The sequence below is a fragment of the Passer domesticus genome, chromosome 25, assembly GCF_036417665.1.
Source record: "Passer domesticus isolate bPasDom1 chromosome 25, bPasDom1.hap1, whole genome shotgun sequence".
Lineage (NCBI taxonomy): Eukaryota > Metazoa > Chordata > Aves > Passeriformes > Passeridae > Passer > Passer domesticus.
The window spans coordinates 1,351,770-1,373,623 of record NC_087498.1 but is presented as its reverse complement, the minus strand read 5'-3'; the positions used below and the strand labels follow the sequence as shown (position 1 = coordinate 1,373,623).

The window sequence follows — 21,854 nt, the reverse complement described above, 5'->3', positions numbered from 1 at the left end:
GGGATTTTCAGTATGTTGTGGATGGAAGCAAGATGGAGGGCACGGTGTTGTCCTGGGTTTCTTCTTCATGCTTCTTCTTCTTCTTCTTCATGGGTCTGGGTGGCATTTTGTAATTGGGCAGAAAAATCTGCATTGGGAGCTCTGTGGGATCAGTTATTGGGTTAAAAGGGAAAATAATCTAGGTGTCAGTTCTTAATTGGATACTTTAGCTTTAAAAGACCTTGTAACAAGAGATTGTTGGCCATTTTGTGACTTACTAATGAAAAGCTGCGAACTCACAGTAGTGAGACTATTTTACTGATAAGAAACAATAAACACCTGAGTCCGAACGTGAACTACTGTCCCAGGTGCCTTGAATCCAGACCCAGAGAAGCCCAGAGCTGCACCCGGCAGGGCAGCGCTCTCCCCTCGCAGAGCTCTCGCTGCCGCTAGAGGACAACACACAAACACGGCTGAGCTGCAGGAAAACACCAGCCCCGAGCAGCCCCGACAGCTCAGTGATGGCACAGCTCACTCTGAGCTGCAGGTTCAGCCAGACACGGCTGGAAATTACACTTCCACCCCCGAGGGGCTTATTCAGAAATTCCAGGTTTGCCATGTGTAGTGGTTTTGGTTGGTTGAGATTTTATTAATTTTGATATTAATAAATCTGGTTTCTTGGGGTTTTTTCATCATTAACATGTGTCTTTCACAGAGGCATGTTTAGTTTTTTAGTGGTTCAGTAGATTGTTAGTTATAGAAAAAGGTTTTGTATCACTTTAACTCTTTCCTATGTTAAACTATGAGACCGTGGAAGCATCAAAGCTCTGTGGTCCAAGTAACTCAGTGTGCAGACCCTCAGTTTTGCCAGGAGCCAGGTGACATGCTGGAATTAGTGATGCTTTGGATGTTGGCAGCTGTTATAAGATCTCAAAGAAATAAGGCATGGATATGATCCCCCTCAGCCAGCCTGGAATAAAAAGCAAATAGAGAAGTCAAAGTGAGGCACGTGGAGAAAAGCTCTTCAACACCAGGAGATGCTGCTCCACAGAAATGTGAAAATTGCAGTCAGTACCTTCCTGAGGAAATATCCTGCTTCAGCTGAATGATAGCTTCAACAAGAACCTCTTCAGTGTGACTTCCTGCAAGAACTGCATTAACAGTGCTCAGCCAGAGCCCTGGTGCTGAGGACAATTTGCTGAGTGAGAAATGGTTGGGGGGGGTGATGAGGTTGGTGTTGGCTGCTGAGGCTGGAGGAGCAGGGGTCACAGATAAGAGCTGCTGCTGCTGGGGTGACAGGCCTGACACTTTCTCCAGCCTGACTTCAAATTCCTGGCTGCTGTCAGAGCATGTCCAGCCTCTCCAGGCCCTGCCAGTGCCCCAGAGCTGCAGGGGAAGCGTGCTGAGGAACCCCAGGGACTCATCCCTCTGAGGAGGGCTCCCTGTCTCCCCACCAAGCTTTTGTCTTTTACATTTGGAGCTGTCAAAAGACATTGCAAATATTTAATTAATGACATCCCCAGCACTGTTCATGATGGAAGCAGCTTAATTTCAATTAAACCAGTTCCTGGTCCCAGACCAAATTCCTCTCTCTCCTCTGCACTGGGGGATGATCTTTCCAATGACTGCAGCAGTCTCAGGGAGTCCTGGAGCTGCAGGATCTGAATGCAAGTGAAATAGTTTCAGATGCAGCATCACCCCAGCCAGGAGCCCTCAGCCAGAGTCTGTGCATCAGCCTTGAACCCTGAACTCCATCTCAGCACTTTCTTGGGGAGGAGATTCCTGCTCTGACTCACAGGTCTCAAGACACCCCAGCCCTGGTGAGCCGGAGCTGTTTAAGTCTCCCACTGTGCCAGTTCACCTTCCTGACCCCAGACAACACTTCAGCCTCTTTTATCCTGTAATAATGGGGATATCAGTCAGGAAACTCTTGTGCCAGAAGGAAAGGCCCATTCAGAGGAAGCAGGGCTGTGAAAGCACCTCTCAGTCTGTGCCTTGGCCACGGGGCACTTTGCCATAGCACGGTTACAGTGGTGGGGCAACTTTCTGGGGGCACTTTGCAGCCACCCAAACCTGGGCCCTTCTTTCTCTGCCCCATTCACCTCCTCCATGCAGGGGTGAGAGGGAGGCAGAGGGAGGAACAAACCAGGGTCCAGATGCTGTCTGTGTTCAGTGTGAGACCCACGTGCAGCTGCTGTCCCTGTTACAGACGAGGTGCTTGGCTCTGTACAGAGACTGGGGGTGGTTCAAGCTGTGGGGCCAGGCTCACCCCTATCCCTCAAACCCCTGCTGTGGGATGACAGCAGTCACCCCATCTGAGGGCAGCACAGTGACACTGAGCAGCCAGTGGCTGGCATGAGAGAGGACACAGAGCTGTCTTTGCAGCTGTCCCTGTGCAGCTCCAGCACCCTTTGCTGGGCAGGTGCTTCTGCTACCCCAGCACTCGGCAGCTCCTTGACACAGCATCCTGATCTGATGCCCATCCCAGCTGTTCCAGGACACTGTGAGGCCCTGGCCTGGGCCTCAGGCTGTGACACAGGGCTGGATGACACGGCTTCAAGCCCCCACTCAATGACTATTCCCCTACTTTGGCCACTTGAGCCAGGGTTAGAAACAGCTCTGGAAGCCACCCAGCCCCCTCTGCTGCCATCAGTGCTGGGCAGCTCCTGCAAACACAGCTCACACGTGGTCACACCTGGGCAAAACCAACACAGCACCTTGTCCCCCACAGAGATCTGACACTGCTGCTCCATCCCTTGCATCTCCCCCCAGCAAGGAGAGCAACAGGGCTGCTGGAGAGGGAGGGCTCAGGACAGACAGATAGACAGCCCTGTCATGGTCGCTCCCAGCAGAGAGCTGGTCCTGAGCTCCTCAGTCCCTTCTCCCCAGCTGCACCCTGACTTTCCAGTCACAGCTGAGTTTAGCAGCCAGCAGACACAGAGTCCTTTATCCGGGGTTGTATTTCAGCGTCCCGAAGTCTGGAGCCCTTGAAGTGCCGGTTGGGTCCTCCTGCCTCACTGCTTATACTCCTCTGCCCTGCTGGAGCCAGCTCTGCCTTCCCCTGCCCTGCTATCTCACAAAAACACGGTTACAAAACAAGCCTGGGTCCTGGAGCTATGAACAGGTCTTTATTTGTTGAGGTTTCCTTTGCCTTTTTTTTTCCCCTTTCTTCCCTTTGAATGAAATTCCTGCCAGCTCTCAGAGAGAGAGAGAGAGAGAAAGAGTAGAAAGTTTAACTCCTCCCATTGGAGTGTCTCACGCCCCTGCCCAGCCCTTGAAACCCAATAACCAAGATCATTCAGCAATGCCTCCCCGTGCCTGGCCGCATCCCCGGCGCACCGGGACCTGCCGGAGCCGCCGTGCCCGCGGCGCGCCCCGGGCCGGGATGGACGCGCTCCTCTTCTGGGGCATCCTCCTGGCGTGCGGTGCCCGCGGCCAGGCGGTGCCCGCGGAGCCGGGCGCTGCGCCCTCCTGCCCGCCCCAGTGCCACTGCGAGCAGGATGGCATCGCGCTCTCGGTGGATTGCTCCGAGCTGGGGCTCTCGGAGCTCCCCGCCAGCCTCAGCCCGCTCACCGCTTACCTGTAAGTACAGCCCTTGCTGCTTCTGTCTGCAACGCTTTCCCCGGAGCCCTCCTCCGGCTTGGAAGTTGGTGCCACATATTCCCGAAATTAAATTTCCTGTGGAAATTAGAAACCAAGCAAAATAACAACAACAAAAAAAAGGCAGCTCTTTGGGCAGGACCTGCCGAGCTCCCCTCCTCCCGCGCCCCTCTGCGAGCGCTGTTTATACTGCGATGTTCTGCTCTGCTCCGTGATTGCAGCGGACCGGGGAACTCACTTGCCGGGTCGATTTTGATTGTCTGAGCACATAATGGAGTATTTTTACACAGCAATTAGCGCAAACTGCTCTGGGATCCTTCTGTCAAGCATTTCAATAGCTGCAGTAACTCAGAGCTTTGCGGGGTTTGGGTTGTGCTGGCCACCAGCACTGTCCGAGCTGCCTTTTTAAAATGAGTATTAAAGCCTTGGAAGAGGTCTGGGGGGTTGGTAAGGGTTGTGATCATTTATGTATTACTTTTATTTAGGAATTATGATTATCTGAATGTTTCATACCCCTTCTGATGTTAATACCCCAAAGGGTTAATTGACAGAGACTGCTGCGTTCATTTCTAGCCCCGAGATGGTCTTGGTGCCATCATACTGGTGATGACTGAGGATCCTGATAAACGACTGTGGAAAAATCTCAGGGTTTAACCGGGAGAGGAAACATCCCTCTCAGGGAGACAAGTTATCCCTGAGGAAGATGCTTCCCGGGTTCGTAGGCAGCGCTGCAGCCGCAGCTGTTTGGCAGGCAGGCTGGGCAGGACCGCGGCATTCCCAGCTCGGAATGCAGCCAGGGCAGTGCCAGGGCAGTGCCAGGGGTGCCACAGCCCTCGGGGGGCAGCGGCAGCCCCACACGGTGCTGGGATGTTCGTGCGGTGCTCGCTGCTGAGAGGGGACCCGCGCCTGGAGCGGCACACACACCATGGGGGTGGTTTTCTGGCTTCCCTGCATGGTGCTGAGCCGCAGGTGCTCAGCTGTCAGAGCAGAGCACCCAAACCCGCCCAGGAAGGGCTTCGGCACAGCCAGGTGGAAGCTGCCACCGCTGGGTGAGGGTTCTCTGCTCCTCCTGCTCGCCTGAGGAGCGCAGTCTTGTGCCAGCCACTGGATGGCCAGAGCTGTACTGGGTTAGCTGCGAGGGAAATAAGGCAGGAAGGGACGATGCTCACTGGAAACCATGAAAGATGAGAGAAATGTGTGTCATGCAGGCTGTATTTCCCCTGGGAGAGGGAACCACTTGTGGCATGAGGTGTGACTGCACAGAACTGTCCCCGGGGCTGGTTTGGAACCGACTGCCCGCTGAGAAGTCACAGGATCATGTGGGAGAATGCAGAACATTGCCTGCTTCTGTGGGGACAGGGGCAGCCCCACCAGGCACCCCCTTCCCCCCGAGGTGCCGCAGGACGGGGCACCCGATGGTGCCACTCGCAGGGAAGACGCAGATGTCATCCCGCAGAGCTGTCCCTGGGGCTGGGGCTGCAGAGCCATGCATGCCCGCATGAGCCCGAGGACATTCCGGCGCTCCCGGAGCTCGGTGCAGAGCTCACCCTGCCCACGGTGGCTGGAGCAGGGACACGGAGCGCCGGGACGCGGATCCCTGTGCACGGGTGGATGCTCGGAGGTGCTGCCGGCCCGGTGCGGGTGCAGCAGGTCGCTGTTGCGGCTGCGGGCTGAGCCCTGGATTTCAGCGGGGCTGGATCCTCGGGACAGCCTGGAGCACGCAGCACCTCGGCATGCTGCTGGTGCGGTCCCTTGGCCGCGGCCCCGCTCCCCGTGTCTGTACCAGCCCCGTTTCCCATGGGCTGTCCCGGCCCCGTCCCCGTGTCTGTCCCGTCACCGTCCCCGTGTCTGTATCCCCCGTGTCTGTCCCGGCCCCGTTCCCGGTGTCTGTCCCGGCCCCGTTCCCGGTGTCTGTCCCGGCCCCGTTCCCGGGGCTCACCCGGTGCCAGCCGTGTCCCTGAGCTCGGGCACAGCCCCCTCCCCAGCCCCCGTCGCGCAGGGCTCGCCCCTGGGGCGGGCCCGGGGATGTTGGAGGCAGCCTCAGTGTTCCTCCTTCCCCTTTGGGGAAAACCAACCCGTCTGGTGCTTCCCCACTGAACCCTGCCAGCGAGAGCACCAAACAGATGTGATGGAGGTAGAGTCAGGACGAGCTGGGGATGACTGGAGCAGGACTGGAGAGCTGGGGTTTCTCCCTGCCCTGGCACTGCCGTCAGCAAATTTTGTGAGATCAGCTCCCCAGGTACAGGTGGGCAGCCAGGGCTGGTTTGTCACAGCAAATCAGCATGAATTTTGTAGGCAGTGTGGATATTGGAGTGAGATCTAAGTTCTTAATGGAAATACAGGCTTAAACTCCACACTCAAATATGTAAAGAAGTCCTGGATTGCTTTGGAGAGCTCCAAGGGCTGAAGAGAGAGCCCTGGAAGGGCAGCAGGAGCACGGAGCTGCTGGGCAGCTGCTCACAAAACTTTCCATCTTCTCTGCTCCGTGCCCTGTGTTCTCAGCAAGTCACTGGCACTGTGAGAGCAGCACTTCCTCCGGAGCAAGAGAAAGGATCCTGTAATCACCCTTGATTAGACACTGCCTCACCACTAATGAGCTGTGTCCGTGCCCCGTCCTGCCGCTGCCGCGCCTGCACCGTGCCTGTCTCTGTCCTTGCTCACTCCCGCACCTCTCTGAACTCGGCCCCGACCCCATCCATCCCAAGCCAGGTGTTTTCAGTGGTGAAAATTCCATCGCTGGTGAAATTGCAGCTGTGGTCAGGGAGAGGGGAGAGATTTCCCCGTGAGCTGAGGTGCCAGTGGCAGTCCTGTGTCACATATCTCTGTCCCTCAGCGTGTGTCAGAGCTGAGCTGGGGCTGCAGCACAGGGGCTGGAGCTTCTGGGGGCTCCCTGGAAAGAACTACAGCCAGCTGGGGGTTCAGAAGAGTGGAGCTGTGCAGGGGAAGGTTCCTGTGCAGCAGAGAGGTCACTGCACTAAGGGGCTCACGGGAGGATGGGAAAACGGGAAAAGCTTCTTGGTGCTTAAAATATTGTCTTAGCTGGGATCCCTGGCACCACTGCCCACCCTGCATGTGACCTGGAGAGCAGCCCAGGGAATCACAGGGGCTGGTGCAGTTCTGTCCCCAGCTGTCCCCTGGCTTTCACCAGGAAGATGCCCACAGTTGGGTGCCCCAGGATGGCATCCTGACCCCCTCAGCCCCATGGACCTGGCCACCAGCCCCTGCAAGGGGGACAGGTGACAATGCTGGGGTGAGGTAACATTCTCACTTTGCTGAGGCTGCTCCTTTATCACAAAAAACAAATGACACCGTGTTGGTTGTGCCTGCCAGGTCCCTCCCAGGGATGTGCTGGCCTGTGCAGCTGTCACTTGCAGGAAGGAAATGGAGAGATGGAGAGTCTGTCTCAGCAGGGGACACCTTGGGATGGAAAGGTAACACCAGGAGTGCCATGGCCACGTGTGGACATCAGCCAGGGAGCACACACACCCACACCCTGCACAGGTCTAGAGGGGTGTGACAGTGCCTTATCCCCAGCCACATACATGGGGAAGTACTGGAAGGATTGCCCAGATATCCAGGCTGGAAGACACTCCTGGAGGTCTCTTATCCACGTTCATATGGGTCCACCTTGTGAGGCTGGTCAGGATCTTGTCCAGCAGGTAAACCTACTGGATAATCTTAGGAGTGTCTCTAAGAGTTTCTCACCTTTTTCCCATTTTTACCATCCCATGTTTCCTAATATCAGATTGCAAATTCCTATGGTTATTTTGTGCCCATTACCTCTCATCCTTCCCCTGCGCAGCTCCTGCTTCTCTACACTCTTCCAGTCAATAGTTAAAGAGAGCTGTAACACTCTTTGGCTATTGCTCCTTTTTTGTGAGGATGATCAAACCTCCTGGTGTGAGCAGCGTGTGGGTCAGAGTGGGGCAGAGTGGGGATGTCTTGGTTTGGAAAGACAGGTGTCTGCTAAGGAAGGCAGGAGCCTCCCCTGAAATGGAAAATGTAAACCCCCTCCCTCCAAATTGCCATAAATTTGAAATTAAGGGGAGGCTCTCAAGCAAAAATATGGGAGCAGGAATAATAGCTCTTTATTAGGCAAGAAAAAAAAAAGATAAAATAAACAATGCAGTAAACTAAAACAGCACTGACAGAGTCAGAACACAGCCTGACACCCTGTGGGTCAGGGTGCTGGCAGCAGTCCCATTGGAATTGTGGCTCAGCCCTCCTGCAGTGTCAGGGGTGGTTCTGCTGGAGCAGGGATCCTGTAGCAGGGTGCAGTCTTCCTCTGAAGATCCAGGGGAAGAGGCAGCTGCTGCTCCTCTGGGAATCCAGTGCAGAAGCCGTGCTGGTGTTCCAGAATCTCAGATTCTATCCAGGTAGGAATGCTTGGCTCCTCCCTCTGGGCTCACAGCTCCCATGGATGCTGCAGTTCTTATCAGCCATGCAGGGACATTCCACAGCCTGTTATCAGCAGATGTGCCCCCGGGGGAGGAGTGGGTGTGGAAGAGATAAGGAAAACTGCCCACTGGACAGAAGACAACTGTCACACAGATGGCAAATAGAATCCAATCTGCTTGGCAGTCCAGGACAGGGGAGCACGGCCCTGTGGGAGAGGGGGAAGGGAGATACTGCAGGGGGGAGATGAGGGGCACAGACTGGAGCGTGCCACACACCAGAAGCACCATGGCTCAAAGCTCAGCTGGAGAAGCCATCCCCCCTTCCCAAGGGTCTCAGGTCTCCCCAGCCCCACGGAGGGGTCAGGCAGTTCTGCTGCTCGGTGCCCATCCCCAGAAACACCAGTGCCTGCTGTGTTCCTGCCCCCGGCCCCTGCACACCTCGCTGTGGAGCCAGGCACAGCCTGCAGAGCTGCTCTGTGTCCTGGGAAACCAGCAGAGACCTGGAGCAGGACACAGCTGATGGGGCTGGCAGGCTGCTGCTGTCCCAGCAGGAGCTGGGGAAGGGAAAAGCAGCAGGTCCTGGCTGCCCCCAGATATCACCAAGCATCTTGTGAGGCTTCCCAGACAGAAAGCTCCTCATTCCCCACACTCTTTTCCTTGAGGAGCATGGGACCAGGAGCCTTCAGGGCTGTTCTCACCTTGCAGAGACATTTTGAGACACTGTCTGGAATTTAGCATCCCACTGGGAGTCTGGGGCCCTGCTTCACCCACTCTTCTCCTCTGAGCTGCCCTCTGGAATCAGGTGCCACAGACCCCTGACAGGGATGTGCAGGAGACAAGGATGCTTTGAAGCTCAGAAGACACTTCCTAGGTCACGCAGGGCTGGGTCCAGCACAGGGCAGAGTGAGGGAAAGATGCCTTTTTCTTGATATTTGCATTTTCTAAAGAGCCACAGAATGGCAGGTGGAGAGGCAGCAGGTTTTCAGGCTCAGCACAGAGCTGGTGCCTGCAGCAGCACAGCAGCAGTGCTGAGGGAGCTCCCCTCACCCAAACCCCTCCCCATGTGCAACATCTGCCCCTTGCAGCCCCCCTGTGGTAAGGACAGCCACCAGAACCCCCAGGATGGGGAGCACACAGAAGCTGGCACAGCAGGATTTGTGGCTGCCCTCTGGAAGCCTGGGCAGGCAGGACAGCCCTGGGGAGGGCACTGGGGCTGAAGGGTGATTAAAGCTCCCAAGGAGTTGGGGTTTCCTGCAGGGGTGACAGGGATCCAACCCTGTGTGCCTTTGGGACAGGCACACACCCTAGAGAGAAAGAGGGAGCAGCCAAAAATGCAGAGAGCACAAAATCCCAATGCAAAGTGTAAATTCAATCCTTCCTGGGGCCAGTGCTGCCCTCCTGCCCCAGGTGATTTTGCACAGACGAGCGAGTCCCCATCCTGCCCGATGCTTGCCCAGTGCCAGGGCCCATCTACAGCTTCTTCTTCATGCCATGGTCACCACAGGAGCCCCACTGTTGCCCCAGGACCCATCCAAACACACCCCAGGGGTGCAGACTCACCTCCAGACCCTGCCACTTCCCAGGCCACAATGCAGCCCAGGACAACCAAATGCTGCTACAGCTGGCCACCAGACTGGGGCTGCTCTCTGCCTGACCTTCCTCCGTGCTGGCAGACTCATAGGAAGAGCCATTCCTGCCGTGTTTTCTCAGTTTGAAGACAGGTGTCTGCTAAGGAAGGCAGGAGCCTCCCCTGAAATGGAAAATGTAAACTCTTTTTCTTTGAATTATTATAATTTTCAAATCAAGGGGCTCTCAGGCAAAGATATGGGAGCTGGAATAACAGTTCTTTACTAGGGAAGAAAAAAAAAATGCAGTTATACAAAACAGCACCAGAAGAGGAGTTGAGCCCTGTGGGTCAGGGTGGAGGCACAGCCCCATCCCATGGGGGCTCAGCCCTCCTGCAGTGCCAGCTGTGCTTCTGCTGGAGCAGGGATCCTGCACAAGGGGGGAGTTTTCCTCTGCAGCTCCAGGGCTGCTGGAGATGGGCCTGGTCTCCCGCTGGGAATGCAGGGCAGAAGAAAGCTGCTCCTCTGGGAATGCAGGGGGCAAAGGCTGCTGTGCTGTTCCAGGCTCAGATTGGATCCAGGTAGGAATGCTTGGCTCCTGCCCTGGGCGGAGCATCTCCCCATGGGATGCTGGAATTTGATCAGCCATGCAGGGACACTCAGTGGCCATGGACAGCAGAGATCTCCTGGAGGGAGGATTGGCTGTGGGAGAGATAAAGAAAAAACTGCCCCATGAACAGCAGAGAACTGCCCCAGCTCTGACAGATGGGAAATAGAATACATTTATCTTGCAATCCAGGACCCCTCTACAGTCCAGAGTCCACAGTCTCCTCCTTGAGAATACCTGGGAGAAGGGAAACCAAAGCAGGAGCAATGGAAAATGTTTATGGGCTTGGAGTTGTGGATTGGGGAGATAAAACTGGTGAGGGGCACCTGAAGAGCTGAGCTCTGCACAGTGTAGTGCATTCACAGGTTCATATTCACCATTTATCAGCTTTGAGGAACTTTTTTTTCTTACACCTGAAATATCAGGGCTAACAAGGCTTTCCTGCTTTCAGGGATTTGGGTTCCTTCAAAGGGACTCTACAAAGTCCATCTGCTGACTCCACAGGTGTGCTCTGCATCCTTGCCAGCAGCATCTCAAAGATTTTAGGGGCAGGCCACCTGGATGAACTCCCTTTGCCCAGCACCTCAGTCACAGTCTCAGGCTCTCCCGTGGGTGACAGTGGCTTTTTACTGGTGTGTTGCTGTGAGTGCCCCAAGGGGGAACATCTCCCAGCACTCCTGCACGATGACACTTTAGGATACCCAAATTGGGTGGTCCAAACCAAGAACTGACTTCAGGGAGACCTCAGGGAGAGCTGGCACTGAATCCAAGGCTCTGACTGCTGTTTCCCTCTGGAGCAGGGAGATGAGCACTAACCAGAAACAGGAATACCTGTCCTGTGCTCCCCAGCCTGCAAGGAGGAGAAAACCAAATGGAGAAAATCTGGGACTTTCACAGCTTGTGAGAGAAACTGAACAGCAACAAGGAAACAGCACAGCTCCTGAGCAAGTGCCTTTTGTGTCCTCTGGGCAAGGGGGAGCTCCCAGCCCAGCAGGAGCTGAAATGCCCTGGTCCCTTGGCCTGGAGCAGTGCTCAGTGTGCCTTCATCCCTGCACAGAGGATGATGAGCATGATTCTGCAGGTGCTTCATGGCTCAGGGCAGAACAGTGGAAAGACACCAAACTCCACAGCAAGCAGACAAAATAGTGGTGAGGGAGCCCAGGTCAGGGGGTGGAGGGAGTGAGGGGTGGGTGGGAGTGCTCAGAGCAAAGCCAGAATTGCAGGACCATTAATCACAGAGCCACAGAACAGTTTGGGTTGGAAGGGACCTCAAAGATCATCTCATTCCACCTTCCACCATCCCAGGCTGCTCTAAGCTCCATCCGACCTGACCCCAAACACTTCCAGGGATCCAGGGGCAGCCACAGCTTCTCTGGGCACCCTGTGCCAGGGCCTCAGCACCCTCACAGGGAAGAATTTCTTATGAACATGTAATCTAAATCTTCCCACTGTCTGTGAGAAGCCATTCTCCCTTATCACTATCTGTCCATGTAAAAATTACTCTCCCTCTTTCCTTTAAGCCCCTTTAGGCACTGGAAGGGGCTCTAAGGTCCCTCCAGAGCTGCTCTTCTCCAGGCTGAGCCCCAGAGCTCTCAGCATGCCTTAATAGTGAAGTCAGTCCTAGAGCTGCCTGAAGAGCATGTTTGGTGGGATGGTTTTCCAAGCAATATCTCATTTAATTGAAAAGGAAAAGCTTAATGAAAATGGACAGTGTTCATGGGGCTGTGAACGGTAGAAATGTAGTAACAAGTTCAATCAGGAGAGATTATTTCAATGTTTTCACTTCATGGTGTCTTTCTGAAAAAGAGTTTCCATTTATATATTTTCACCTGCTGGTGTTACATTTACCCATGGGCCATTTAATATTCACATTGCAGGACTTCAAGACTACCAAATCAAAACATTTTTTGAACATTTTGCTGTTTTTAAAACACAGTGGGGTTTTGGGGTTTTTTTTGTTCTATACTAAATATTGACATGCTGGCTCTTTGTTCTAAGTCCAAGAGAAAGGAAGTTCAGAAGTCTCTGAATTTCCAATGAGTTTCATGACATCTCTTCCCATTTCCTCCTGCTGTTTCATCTCCCAGGCCCCTTTTCTGCCACAGGCTCTGGTCCCTTTCTGCTTTTGATGCCATGAGGTGGAAGCACTTTGGGTCCAGCAGTGTTCACTTTACCTGGCTGCTGTTTTCCCAGTGTGGGTAGAGCTGGCATTAATGGGATGCTGATGAAGTTTCCAGGAGGAAACTGGTCCATGAACAAGGGGTGCGTCCCTCAAGTCCTTCCAGCCACAACAGGCAGTGCTGCAGGTGACAATGCAGGTGACAAAGGCTGTGCCTACAGTGCCATCACACCTGAGACCTCCCCCGGATCTCAGTTCCAAAGGAAAGAGGGATCTCTGCAGGGCTGGTGGGAAGTGATGGTATCTGGGTGTGAACCTGACTCCTGGTGAGGGCTCTTTCAGACACCACAGGATCGTGGACTCTTCTGAGCTGGAAGGGGCCCACGAGAGCGTTGAATTCAACTCCTGCATGAGGGGAGATGCAGGAGGGATGTGCCGCATCCCAAGGCACAGCTGGTGCCCGGGTCACCCTGCAGGAGAGGCAGCAGCCCGGCCTGAGCCGCACTTGCTCTCCGGGCAGTGGAGCAGGTGCGCGGCGGGAGGGCAGCTCAGGGCTGCTTGGAGCGTGTGACAGAGCTGGGCTGGGCTGGGCTGGACGGGCTGGGCTGGGCTGGACGGGCTGGACTGCCAGCAGCCTCTCCCTCCTCCTCCCTCCTCAAGCCGCTGCCAGGACGCTCGGCGGGGCTGGAGGAGCGCGGGCTGCGCTCGGGCTGCAGGGATGCTCCAGGGCCAGGGCCGGGGCATGGAGGGAGCTGCTGCTGGCCGGCCACAAGCCCTGGGCTCCAGCTCGCCCAGCCCCATCCCGCTGTTCCTCTCCTGCAGCCCCGAGAGACGCGGCGGAGCCCGGCTCTCTGCAAGGTCCTCGCAGCGCAAAGCCTCGCTCCCCCCGCTCCCTGCCCGCCCCCCAAGCTAAGCAATATGCCACAGCCTCCCCTCTCTCCCGCCCTTGCTTGAAGAATAACCTCATAAATCTGCCCGGGGCAACGAAAACACTGAGCTCATGGCCTTAGATCTGTGTGGGAGGAGCTCTCGCTGGCGATTAAAGGAGTTGAAGGTTTGCTTTGAAAAGCTCTTTGATTCTGGCAGGGCTCTGGTGCCAAAAGGCAGCGCTGGGGCTGCGAACGCCTCTCCCCCCTGCACCTGCCTGGGTCAGGGAGCAGCGCTGGGGGAGGGAGGGGCAGCGCTCCCAACCCTGCAGCGGGGACCCCCGAACCCCCGGCAGCGCTCCCAACCCTGCAGCGGGGACCCCCGAACCCCCGGGAGCGCTCCCAGCTCTGCAGCGGGGACCCCCGAACCCCCGGGAGCGCTCCCAGCTCTGCAGCGGGGCCGAGGGACCCCCGAGCCCCCGGGAGCGCCCCGTGCCCGCGGCAGGGCAGCGGGGGCCAGCACACCGCGCACTCACCGCGGGGCCGAAATGCCCCCGTGCCTCTGGAACTCGCTGCTCCTCAGATCCTTCCTCCCCGGGGCTGGGCTCAGGGATGGGGGTCCTGCCGGTGGGACAAGGAGCAGAGGGACAGGAAGGGATCACCAGGCAGATCTCTGAAAATGGTGGGAAGGGATAGGGCAGGACTGTCAGGGCTGGGAGGAGAATGACTTGAGTTTGGTAGGAGCAGGAAAGAGACCAGAAAAGGTTTTTGTGAGAAGCAGCAGGACAAGCATCCTGCTGCAGCCCAGTGGAAACAGAGCCAGGCTCCAGCCCGTGTGGGGCAGGAGCTGTGCCAGAATGGAGAAGAGGATTCAGGGAAGCTCAGGTGATGCCTCCAGTCCTGCAGGGATGCATCAAGGACCCAAAAAGGGCTCATGTAAAACCACTGCCAGCAGTGATGAAGGGCAGCTCCCAGTCTCCTCCCCTCCATGGATGGACGGGTCTCTCAGGCTATCCACAGCTCTCTGTCTCCCTTTGCCTTGTTTGCAGCCTTCCTGTAGCTGTTTCAAGCCCTTTGAAGGATTTGCAAATGAAAAGCCATCCCCATGGGAGTGGAGCAGTAGAACACACCTGTAAGGGCAGGACATGCTCAAGGGACATGCTGTCTCTTCTTGTGAGCAGCCACAGGTCCCACTACAAAGAGAGCCCGGGAGACAGGATGGTTTCCAGCACTGAACATCCCCGTGGGGCACCAATTAGGAACATTCCCTTAGTTCAAAGGCAAGGTGAAGCCCAAGCACCACGTGTCATCCCATCAGATGTGCCACGGTGGGAACCACGGGCTGGAAAGGGAGCAGAAATGTGGCCTCCTCTGCTCAGCATGGGGGGACACCAGGGCCGTGTGGGCATGGGGCTGCCCTACAGCCAGGCTGAAAGGCCTGGCAAGGTGACACTGAGCCCTGAAGGCCACCAGCCCCTGGGTGTGCCATTCCCCCTGCCTGTGCCACCTCCCAGTGCTGGCTGTGCCAGCATGGAGCAAGGGGTGCTGTGGCAGTGACGTGTGGCAGCACCAGGGATCTCAGGGACCTGCAGGATCAGAAGGCACCAGTCACCTTCCAAAGGATGTCATCTGATATAGGGATGACTCGGTATAATTGTGTCTTGAAATTTCAATAGAATTCACAATTGTGGGTATTTCTCAACCTCAGTAAAGCAAATATTCATCTTTGCGTGAAACCAGCAGGAAAGACATTTGCACCTTTAGATAGAATTCATCTTCTGTCTATCCCTGAGGACACAAGAAAAAATTGTGGTCGCAGGAAACAATGTCTGCAGTTCTGCTTTATCCCTGGTTCTGCATCCCTGAAAGTGTCCCCACCAGCCCCTCAGTGCCTGGGGGCTGAGAAAGGAAACAGCCATGTGAGCATTTTGTCCCAGAATGACAGAATCCCAGAAGGGTTGGGTTGGAAACAACCAGAAAGCTCATCCTGTTCCACCTGCCTGCCATGGCAGGGAAACATTCCACTGTCCCAGGCTGCTCCAAGCCCCATCCATCCTGCCCTGGGACACTCCCAGGGATCCAGGGGCAGCCCCAGCTGCTCTGGGCACCCTGTGCCAGGGCCTGCCCACCCTCCCAGGGAGAATTCCTTCCCAATATCCCAATATCTCTAGCAGTGCAAAGCCATTGCCCCTCGTCCTGTCACTCCAGGCCCTTGTCCAAGAAACTCCCTCGGAGCCCCTTTAGGCACTGGAAGGGGCTCTGAGCTCTCCCTGGAGCTTTCTCCAGGTGAACACCCCCAGTTTCCCAGCCTGGCTGCAGAGCAGAGGGGCTGCAGCCCTGTGACCAGCCCTGGGCTCGCTGCACTCCCCAGGCAGCACTGGACACAGCCAGGATCCTGTGCTGCTCAGCTGGCTGCTCCCGAGGGGAGAATAAGGTGCAGACCCACACAGCTGCTCTCTGGCTCTCTTCTCCTGAGCACAGGGGCTGGCAGTGGTCAGATATCATCCCAAGGTCCTGCCCCAAATCTGGAAGGTCCCCTCATCTACCAAAGGACAGAGATGCACCTTTAGGCTCAGGTGTGTGGTACTGACCCAAAGGCACCAAGCCAGGACAGGACCCTGACTGTGACCCTCAGGTGCAGCTGAGGTTTGTGTGCTGCACTGATCTCCTGTGGCACCATGTTCCACGGATTAATGAGGTCCTGTTGGACAGGGTGCTTTTATGTGCGCCCTGGTGTTCCATGTGGGGCTTTCTAGAGCATGGAGCAGCCCTTTTATACCTGCTGTGTGTAACTTCTCTGCAGCTCAGGGCCAGGCAGCAGGTTCCTGTGCTGCAGGTTGTGTTTGCAGCTGCGTCCTGCGCAGGGAAGTGCCTGCCAGTGTAGGTATTGTTGTGCTTTCATGTGGTGTAAGACAGCAGAAGATTTATTAGTGACAAAAGCATGAATGCTGGAAGCTGTGATTTATTGAAGAAGGGGGAGAGGAAATGTGCTGCAGCCCATGCTGGTTAGTGTGGTGTGTCTGAGGTGAGCTCGCACATGCTGTGAAACCGCCCTGCTCCTCCAGGAGAGCTCTGGCTCACCTGGAGAGACCTGGGGTGGACCCAGTCCCCTGCCAGGGGACACCTAACACTGACCTGCTCACAGATGCTCTGGGGAAAGGGTTTCTCCTGGTGAAGGGACACAAGGACTCAGACTTTTGGGGACAGGTGTCCCACAAGCTTTGGCTCCCATGTGAGATATGGGTGGGAGACACAAAGCACAGTGCAGCACGAGGAACAGGTCTCTAGCTCTATCCCAGCCTTATGGTTGACCCCAAAGCCCTTTTCTTTTCCTGTGCCTCAGTCTCCCCATCTTTGAAGCACTACTAATAAACCCTTCCCAACATGCTTTGAGATCAATTGATCAAACCTGTGCTCAGGAAGAGCTGGAAACTCTCTGCAGTTTCCAGCCACATGTCTGGACCTCTCAAGCTAAAACACCTTTTAGAAGTTTATTAAAAAGTTCTTGAGCTTCCCATTTGTTCAGCCACAACACGAAGAAAAGCACCACTGAACTGTCAGATTTAGTGCCTGCCTTTCATGTCCGCTGACCTCATCACTGACAGAGCAGCCACAAGTCAGAGCAGCTACCAAAACTCTCCTCACAGCCAAGGCAGCAGCTCTCAGAGCTCCTGGGCAGCACTGGAGGACCCCACGGAGGAAATGAACCCAGCTGGGAAATGTCAGCTTGGCCAGAGGTGCTGTAAGCCCCAGTGCTGTTTCTGCAGGAAGCTCCCTTCCTTGCAGCACAATTCTTCCTGGAGGGATGGGGTAAATAGCAGCTGCTTCAGCTCTCTGCTAAGCCTAAAAAAGTGGGAAGAGGCTGGCTTGGGTTAAACAAGTAGGGATGTTCTCTTCAGGCTTCCCAAGCAATTAAAACTAAACCAAACCAAAACACAACAAGTTTTCTCTGACTATCCCCAAACCATTTTGCTTTGACCCAAAACAGACTACTTTTCTTTTTTGAGTCATCTGAAAATCTTTAAACACTTTAAAAGAAAGGTTCTTACAATGAAAAATTCCACCATTTCCCCCATCCTCATTGTTGTTGTTTTTTTTTTTTTTTTGTGGAACACAATTTTTCTGTGAACTTTCTTTTGACCAAAATGCTGTGGGTTCTACCTTGGCTGGCAGCTGCAGTCATCCAGATGAGCTTGTGCTGTCACTTGCTTTTCCTTTCAACAACATTTCTGTCTTTTCACCTCCCACTGCACAGACACAAAAGTCTCATGGGAGCATCACTCTCATCCCAGCGCTGTGCTGAGTTCCCAGGGAGACTAAAGAGGGACTGGGAGAGGGAAGGAAAGAACCCATGAAGGATCTTTTTAGCTTCAGAGAGCTCCTCTGGCTCTTCTGACTACCTCTGGCTACTGCCAAGGCACCTTTGAAACACCTTTGAAACATCTCCAGCATGTTGGGCACCATGACTGGGCTGGAGGGGAAATCCACATTCCCTTTGAAGTCTGGATACTTGAACAGTCTTAGAATTATAGGGCTGTAATGTGCAGGAATGTGTGGGGCTGTAATTGTGACTTAGATCCTTGGATGAAAGGTGCTATGTACATACAAAAGGTATTATCATTATTGCTACTATTATTACTATTATTATTACTATTATTATTGCTATTATTATTATTATAGGCCTGCAATATGTGGATTGGAGATGAAAGTAGCACCAAAAGATCCTGAAATACAAGACGCGTCTTAAGGAAATTTCAGCTTGGAATTGGGTTTTGTCTACACAGGAAAAGTGGAGCTGACTGGCTCTGCTGCACTGACAGCTCTGGGGTTTGATGGAAGAAATCCTGCATGCAGCCATAATTCCCAAATCCAAGTTCCTCTGGCCTTTGGAAGAGTGTCTCCAGTAGGAGCAATTCCAGAGCACTTTTAGCATAAAAAGTGAAATGAGACATTTTCACCATTCTTTATGAGACACCCTGATTGCTCTGTAGACATCACAAAATCAGTCCCTGGTGTCTGAGCCATTCGGTGTGAGGAGTTTGGGAGCCCTGCTGTCCTCACAGGGCTCAGTGTCAGTTCCTTGTCTTCTTCTCTGCCTCTGTCAGGGTCAGGATTGAAAGTGCTTGAGATGGTATTTTGTGTTCGGGCTCAAATGTTTATTATTTCTTATCTATATTACAGTCCCACAAGTTGTGAGTTCCACAGCATTCTATTAACAAGCTACAAAATGACTAACTATCTTTCTCTACAAGGTCTTTTAAGGCTAAACTGTCCAGTTAAGAAAGGACACCTAAATTATTTTTACTTTTAACCCAATAACTAATCACCCAAAGTTGGCAATGTGGACTTTTCTAACCAATTACACAAAACCACACAAAGCCATGGAGAAGAAGGTGAAGACACCCTAAAAACTCCATATTGCCTTATATATATTGCTATATTCTACAACCTTAATCTCTAAGTTTTCCACCATGTGATATCATACACTTCTATTCAAAATACACACCCGTAATCCCACTGCAATTTTGGAAGCCTTCTCCACGGCCTCAGGTCAATGCAGTGTTCTCCTGGGGGTCAGTGCCTGTCAGCACAGAAAGTCTGGAATTCTCAGCATCCAGGGTTCCAAGAGCTCAGAGGCTGCAGTGGAGCCTGGAGCAGGCTCCGGTGTCGCTGGGCGTGGAGAGAGCTCCCTGGTCCTCCTGCACTGCAGCAGACCGGGCCCAGAGCCGGTGTCCTGCCCTGTCCAGCCCCTTCCAGCTCCATCTCTCCTCCCGGGGCTGCCTGGATGCGCACATGGAGCGATGCGGGACCAGCCTCCATCCTTGTGTCTGCGCAGCCTTGGCCAGGATCCTGCCCTGTTCCCATTAACGGGGGGCCATAAGTGAGGCCAGGCACGGGAGGGGGCTCCCCAGGACAATCCCGTGGGGATTCTCTCCCGTGTCACAGGCTGTGCGGAGCATCAGGTTTCACTTTCTACCTGAACCGCAGGGGCCGCAATACCTGACTCACGCTGGGGAGCGGGGGGATGAGTCAGGTCCATCCACAGCAGTTTTCCATCGCTAAACTCCCACAAGAGTGACCTGGCTCCCCGCAGGAGGGTTCAGCCCCGCAGCCCTTTCCCAGTGTCACTGACCAGCGGAGCTTGTCCCCGGCAGGGCTGTGCCTCCCCGGACAGCAGAAAAAGGCTGTTCCCGGTGCGAGGGGACCACCCACCCGAGGATGAGACAAAGCAAGGGCTCTGGTGCCTTGTGGCTTCCTGGTGACACCGTAGAGTCTGCCAGGGCTGATGCCAGGCTTGTTTAGCCTGGAGAAAAGGAGACTCAGAGGCGACCTTAACACTCTACAGCTTCCTGCAGGGTAGTTGTAGTCAGGTGGGGTTGGGCTCTTTCTCCAGGAACTGACAGAACCAGAGGTCACAGTCTCAAGCTGTGTCAAGGGAAATTTAGGTTAGATATTAGGAAAAAGTTTTTCACGGAAGAGTGATAAAGTTCTGGAATGGCTGCCCAGGGAGGTGGTGCAGTCACCATCCCTGGGTGTGTGCAGTCACCCAAGCCTGGATGTGGCACTGTGTGCCATGGTTTAGTTGAGGTGTCAGGGAACAGGTTGGACTCGATGATCTCTAAGGTCTCTTCCAACCTGGTCATTCTGATGTGATGCTGTGAAAGCCGCTCGCTGCTCGGGGAGCAGACATCGCTGAGAGGAGCCAGCTCCCAGCATCCCTGACACAGCCTGGCTCTCTGGCTGCCAGGCCATCGCTGCGCCTGGCTGCAGAGCACCTCAGCCCACATCCCTGCAGGCATCTCTGTCCTTGCAAGGCAGTGAGCCTGGTGAGGAATGCAGCTGGGATCCATCTCCCACCTTGGGCCCGAGCCCCAGCCAAGCCGTACCAAACAGCGCGGAGCTGCTCCCTGCTCTGCTGTCACAGGGCTCGCAGACTCTGTCTGTAAATCATGGGCTGTTTTTTGGGAAGCATAGCTGTGAGGCTGCCTGGCCACAGAGATCCAGGCTGTTCTGGTTGAGGTGCTGGCAGGAGCAGCAGCTCCCTGGGGAAGTGCTCAGAAATGCCTGGATTGTCAGCACTGGCACCGCAAGGGACGTCTGCCCGCGTCAGAGGGGAGGAGTGACAGGATCCTGTCTGCCATGTGTCCCCAAGCCAGGATGCATCCTTTGGGTTGGCTCCTCAGTTTCTTCTGGCTGAACTTCACAGCTGCTGTTTTTGAAATGTCCTCTTGAGAAGGCCAGAAGTCCAAAAGGCATTTTTCAAAAGCTTTCAGCCATAATGTTTCTTTTTGGGAAGTCTTTGGTCTGAACACAGATAATTATCAGCCAAAAATTACTGAAAACCACCAACAATTTTCAGTTCTGATAAAAATGCTCTTCTCCATTTTACAGTGTCAACAACTGTTTTTTGCTCCCTGTTCATTACAGTTTCCTGCAAGAGGAGTCAAATATCTCCAGGCAGCTCTCCGCTGGGATCCCAGCAGTTTATCCATCTGTCACCCAGCATAGTCCCTTCTCCCAGGACTGTTTCTATTGCTTCCAGAGAGATGCAGAATGCTGCTCTGGCCCAGGGTCTGAGCTCTGTGTGGATGGCAGTAGCATTTATGGAACTGGCTGGATTGTGCTTCACACTGAGGCTCAGCTCAGAGAGGAAGGGTGAGCCACAGCTCAGAACCGTGCTGGCTGATAAAGTCATGGCAGCAAAGGGCAACAGATTAGGTGGGGAAATCAAATAATAAAATAAATGAGTATCTGTGAGACTGTAGGAGCAGGAAATCCTGCCTGATGAAGCAGATGGGGAACAAAGTCTTTCCCTCTTTGTCCTGAGCTTTTCTTTGCAGGCAGCCCTGTTGTAGTTGAGACAGAGACAATACAGAGCAACATACTCCAATTTCAGAAGGTTTCAAACTGTTTTTAATATAGCATGCATGCTTTTTATGCATTCTTACAAAACTCATAAGTTTACACTTTACTCATTGGTCACAAGAGACAAACAAAGTGCTCATTGGAATAAGTACTTGTAGGTTTCTCTTATTTATCCTTCTTCCTTTCTCGGTTTCTATGTCAATGACGGTGGTAGAAAATTCTTTCAGGGGTAAACATGGTTCCCCTTCTCAAACTTCTCCATGGCTCACAGAAGTTGCTGTCAAACCTCTCCCACACAGCCCAAGATCAGGGACTGAGCTGCAGCTGATGGGGCTGCCCCAGAAGGAAAGCAGGCTGGGATGGCTGAGTGGCTCCTCAAGGGTTATTGTGCTACAGTCCAAGAAGCAGAAGAGATGGTGTGGATTGGGACTTCTCAGAAGAGGAGATCACCAAACAGGACAGCACAGTTCTCACTCTGGCTGCAGTGTTGCCAAGATGAGCTGCAGCCAGTGCAAGGCTGACTGCCCTGGCCCAGAGAGCTCCTCTGTCCCTGCAAGGCAGCTTGTGCCTGCTGCTCCTGAGCAGCAGCTCAGACCTCACCTGGGTCTGCTGATCCCTCTCCCCAGCAGGAGCAGGAAGAAAATCAGAAGGGCAACACTGAGAACTCCCGTGGGCCAAGACAAAGACAGTTTAGGAGGGAGAGCAAAGCTGGGTGTGGAGGAAGAACAAACCAAGGGAATCAGGCACTGCTTCCCACGCCAGGCAGGTGTTCCCAGGGAAGCAAGGCTTTGTCACACCTCAGGGTTCTTTGGGAAGACAATGTCACAACCACAAACGTGCCTCCTTGCTGCCCTT

At 54.3% G+C, this 21,854-nt stretch overlaps 1 protein-coding gene and 1 long non-coding RNA gene across 2 annotated transcripts in view; one reads left to right on the top strand and one right to left on the bottom strand.

The window, feature by feature from the left end:
• Positions 1-603: 603 nt before the first annotated feature.
• Positions 604-3,931, bottom strand: LOC135286108 (uncharacterized). The gene is made up of 2 exons (XR_010350609.1): positions 3,560-3,931; positions 604-949 (listed from the first exon to the last, which is right to left on the bottom strand). It is a non-coding gene; the product is annotated as an uncharacterized LOC135286108 (long non-coding RNA).
• LGR6 (leucine rich repeat containing G protein-coupled receptor 6) overlaps positions 3,300-21,854 on the top strand; it is a 151,653-nt gene continuing 133,098 nt past the window's right edge. The window contains exon 1 of the mRNA XM_064399090.1: positions 3,300-3,561. Coding sequence (XP_064255160.1) covers positions 3,365-3,561 — 197 coding nt within the window. The 5' untranslated portion in view covers positions 3,300-3,364. The remainder of the gene's footprint in view (positions 3,562-21,854) is intronic.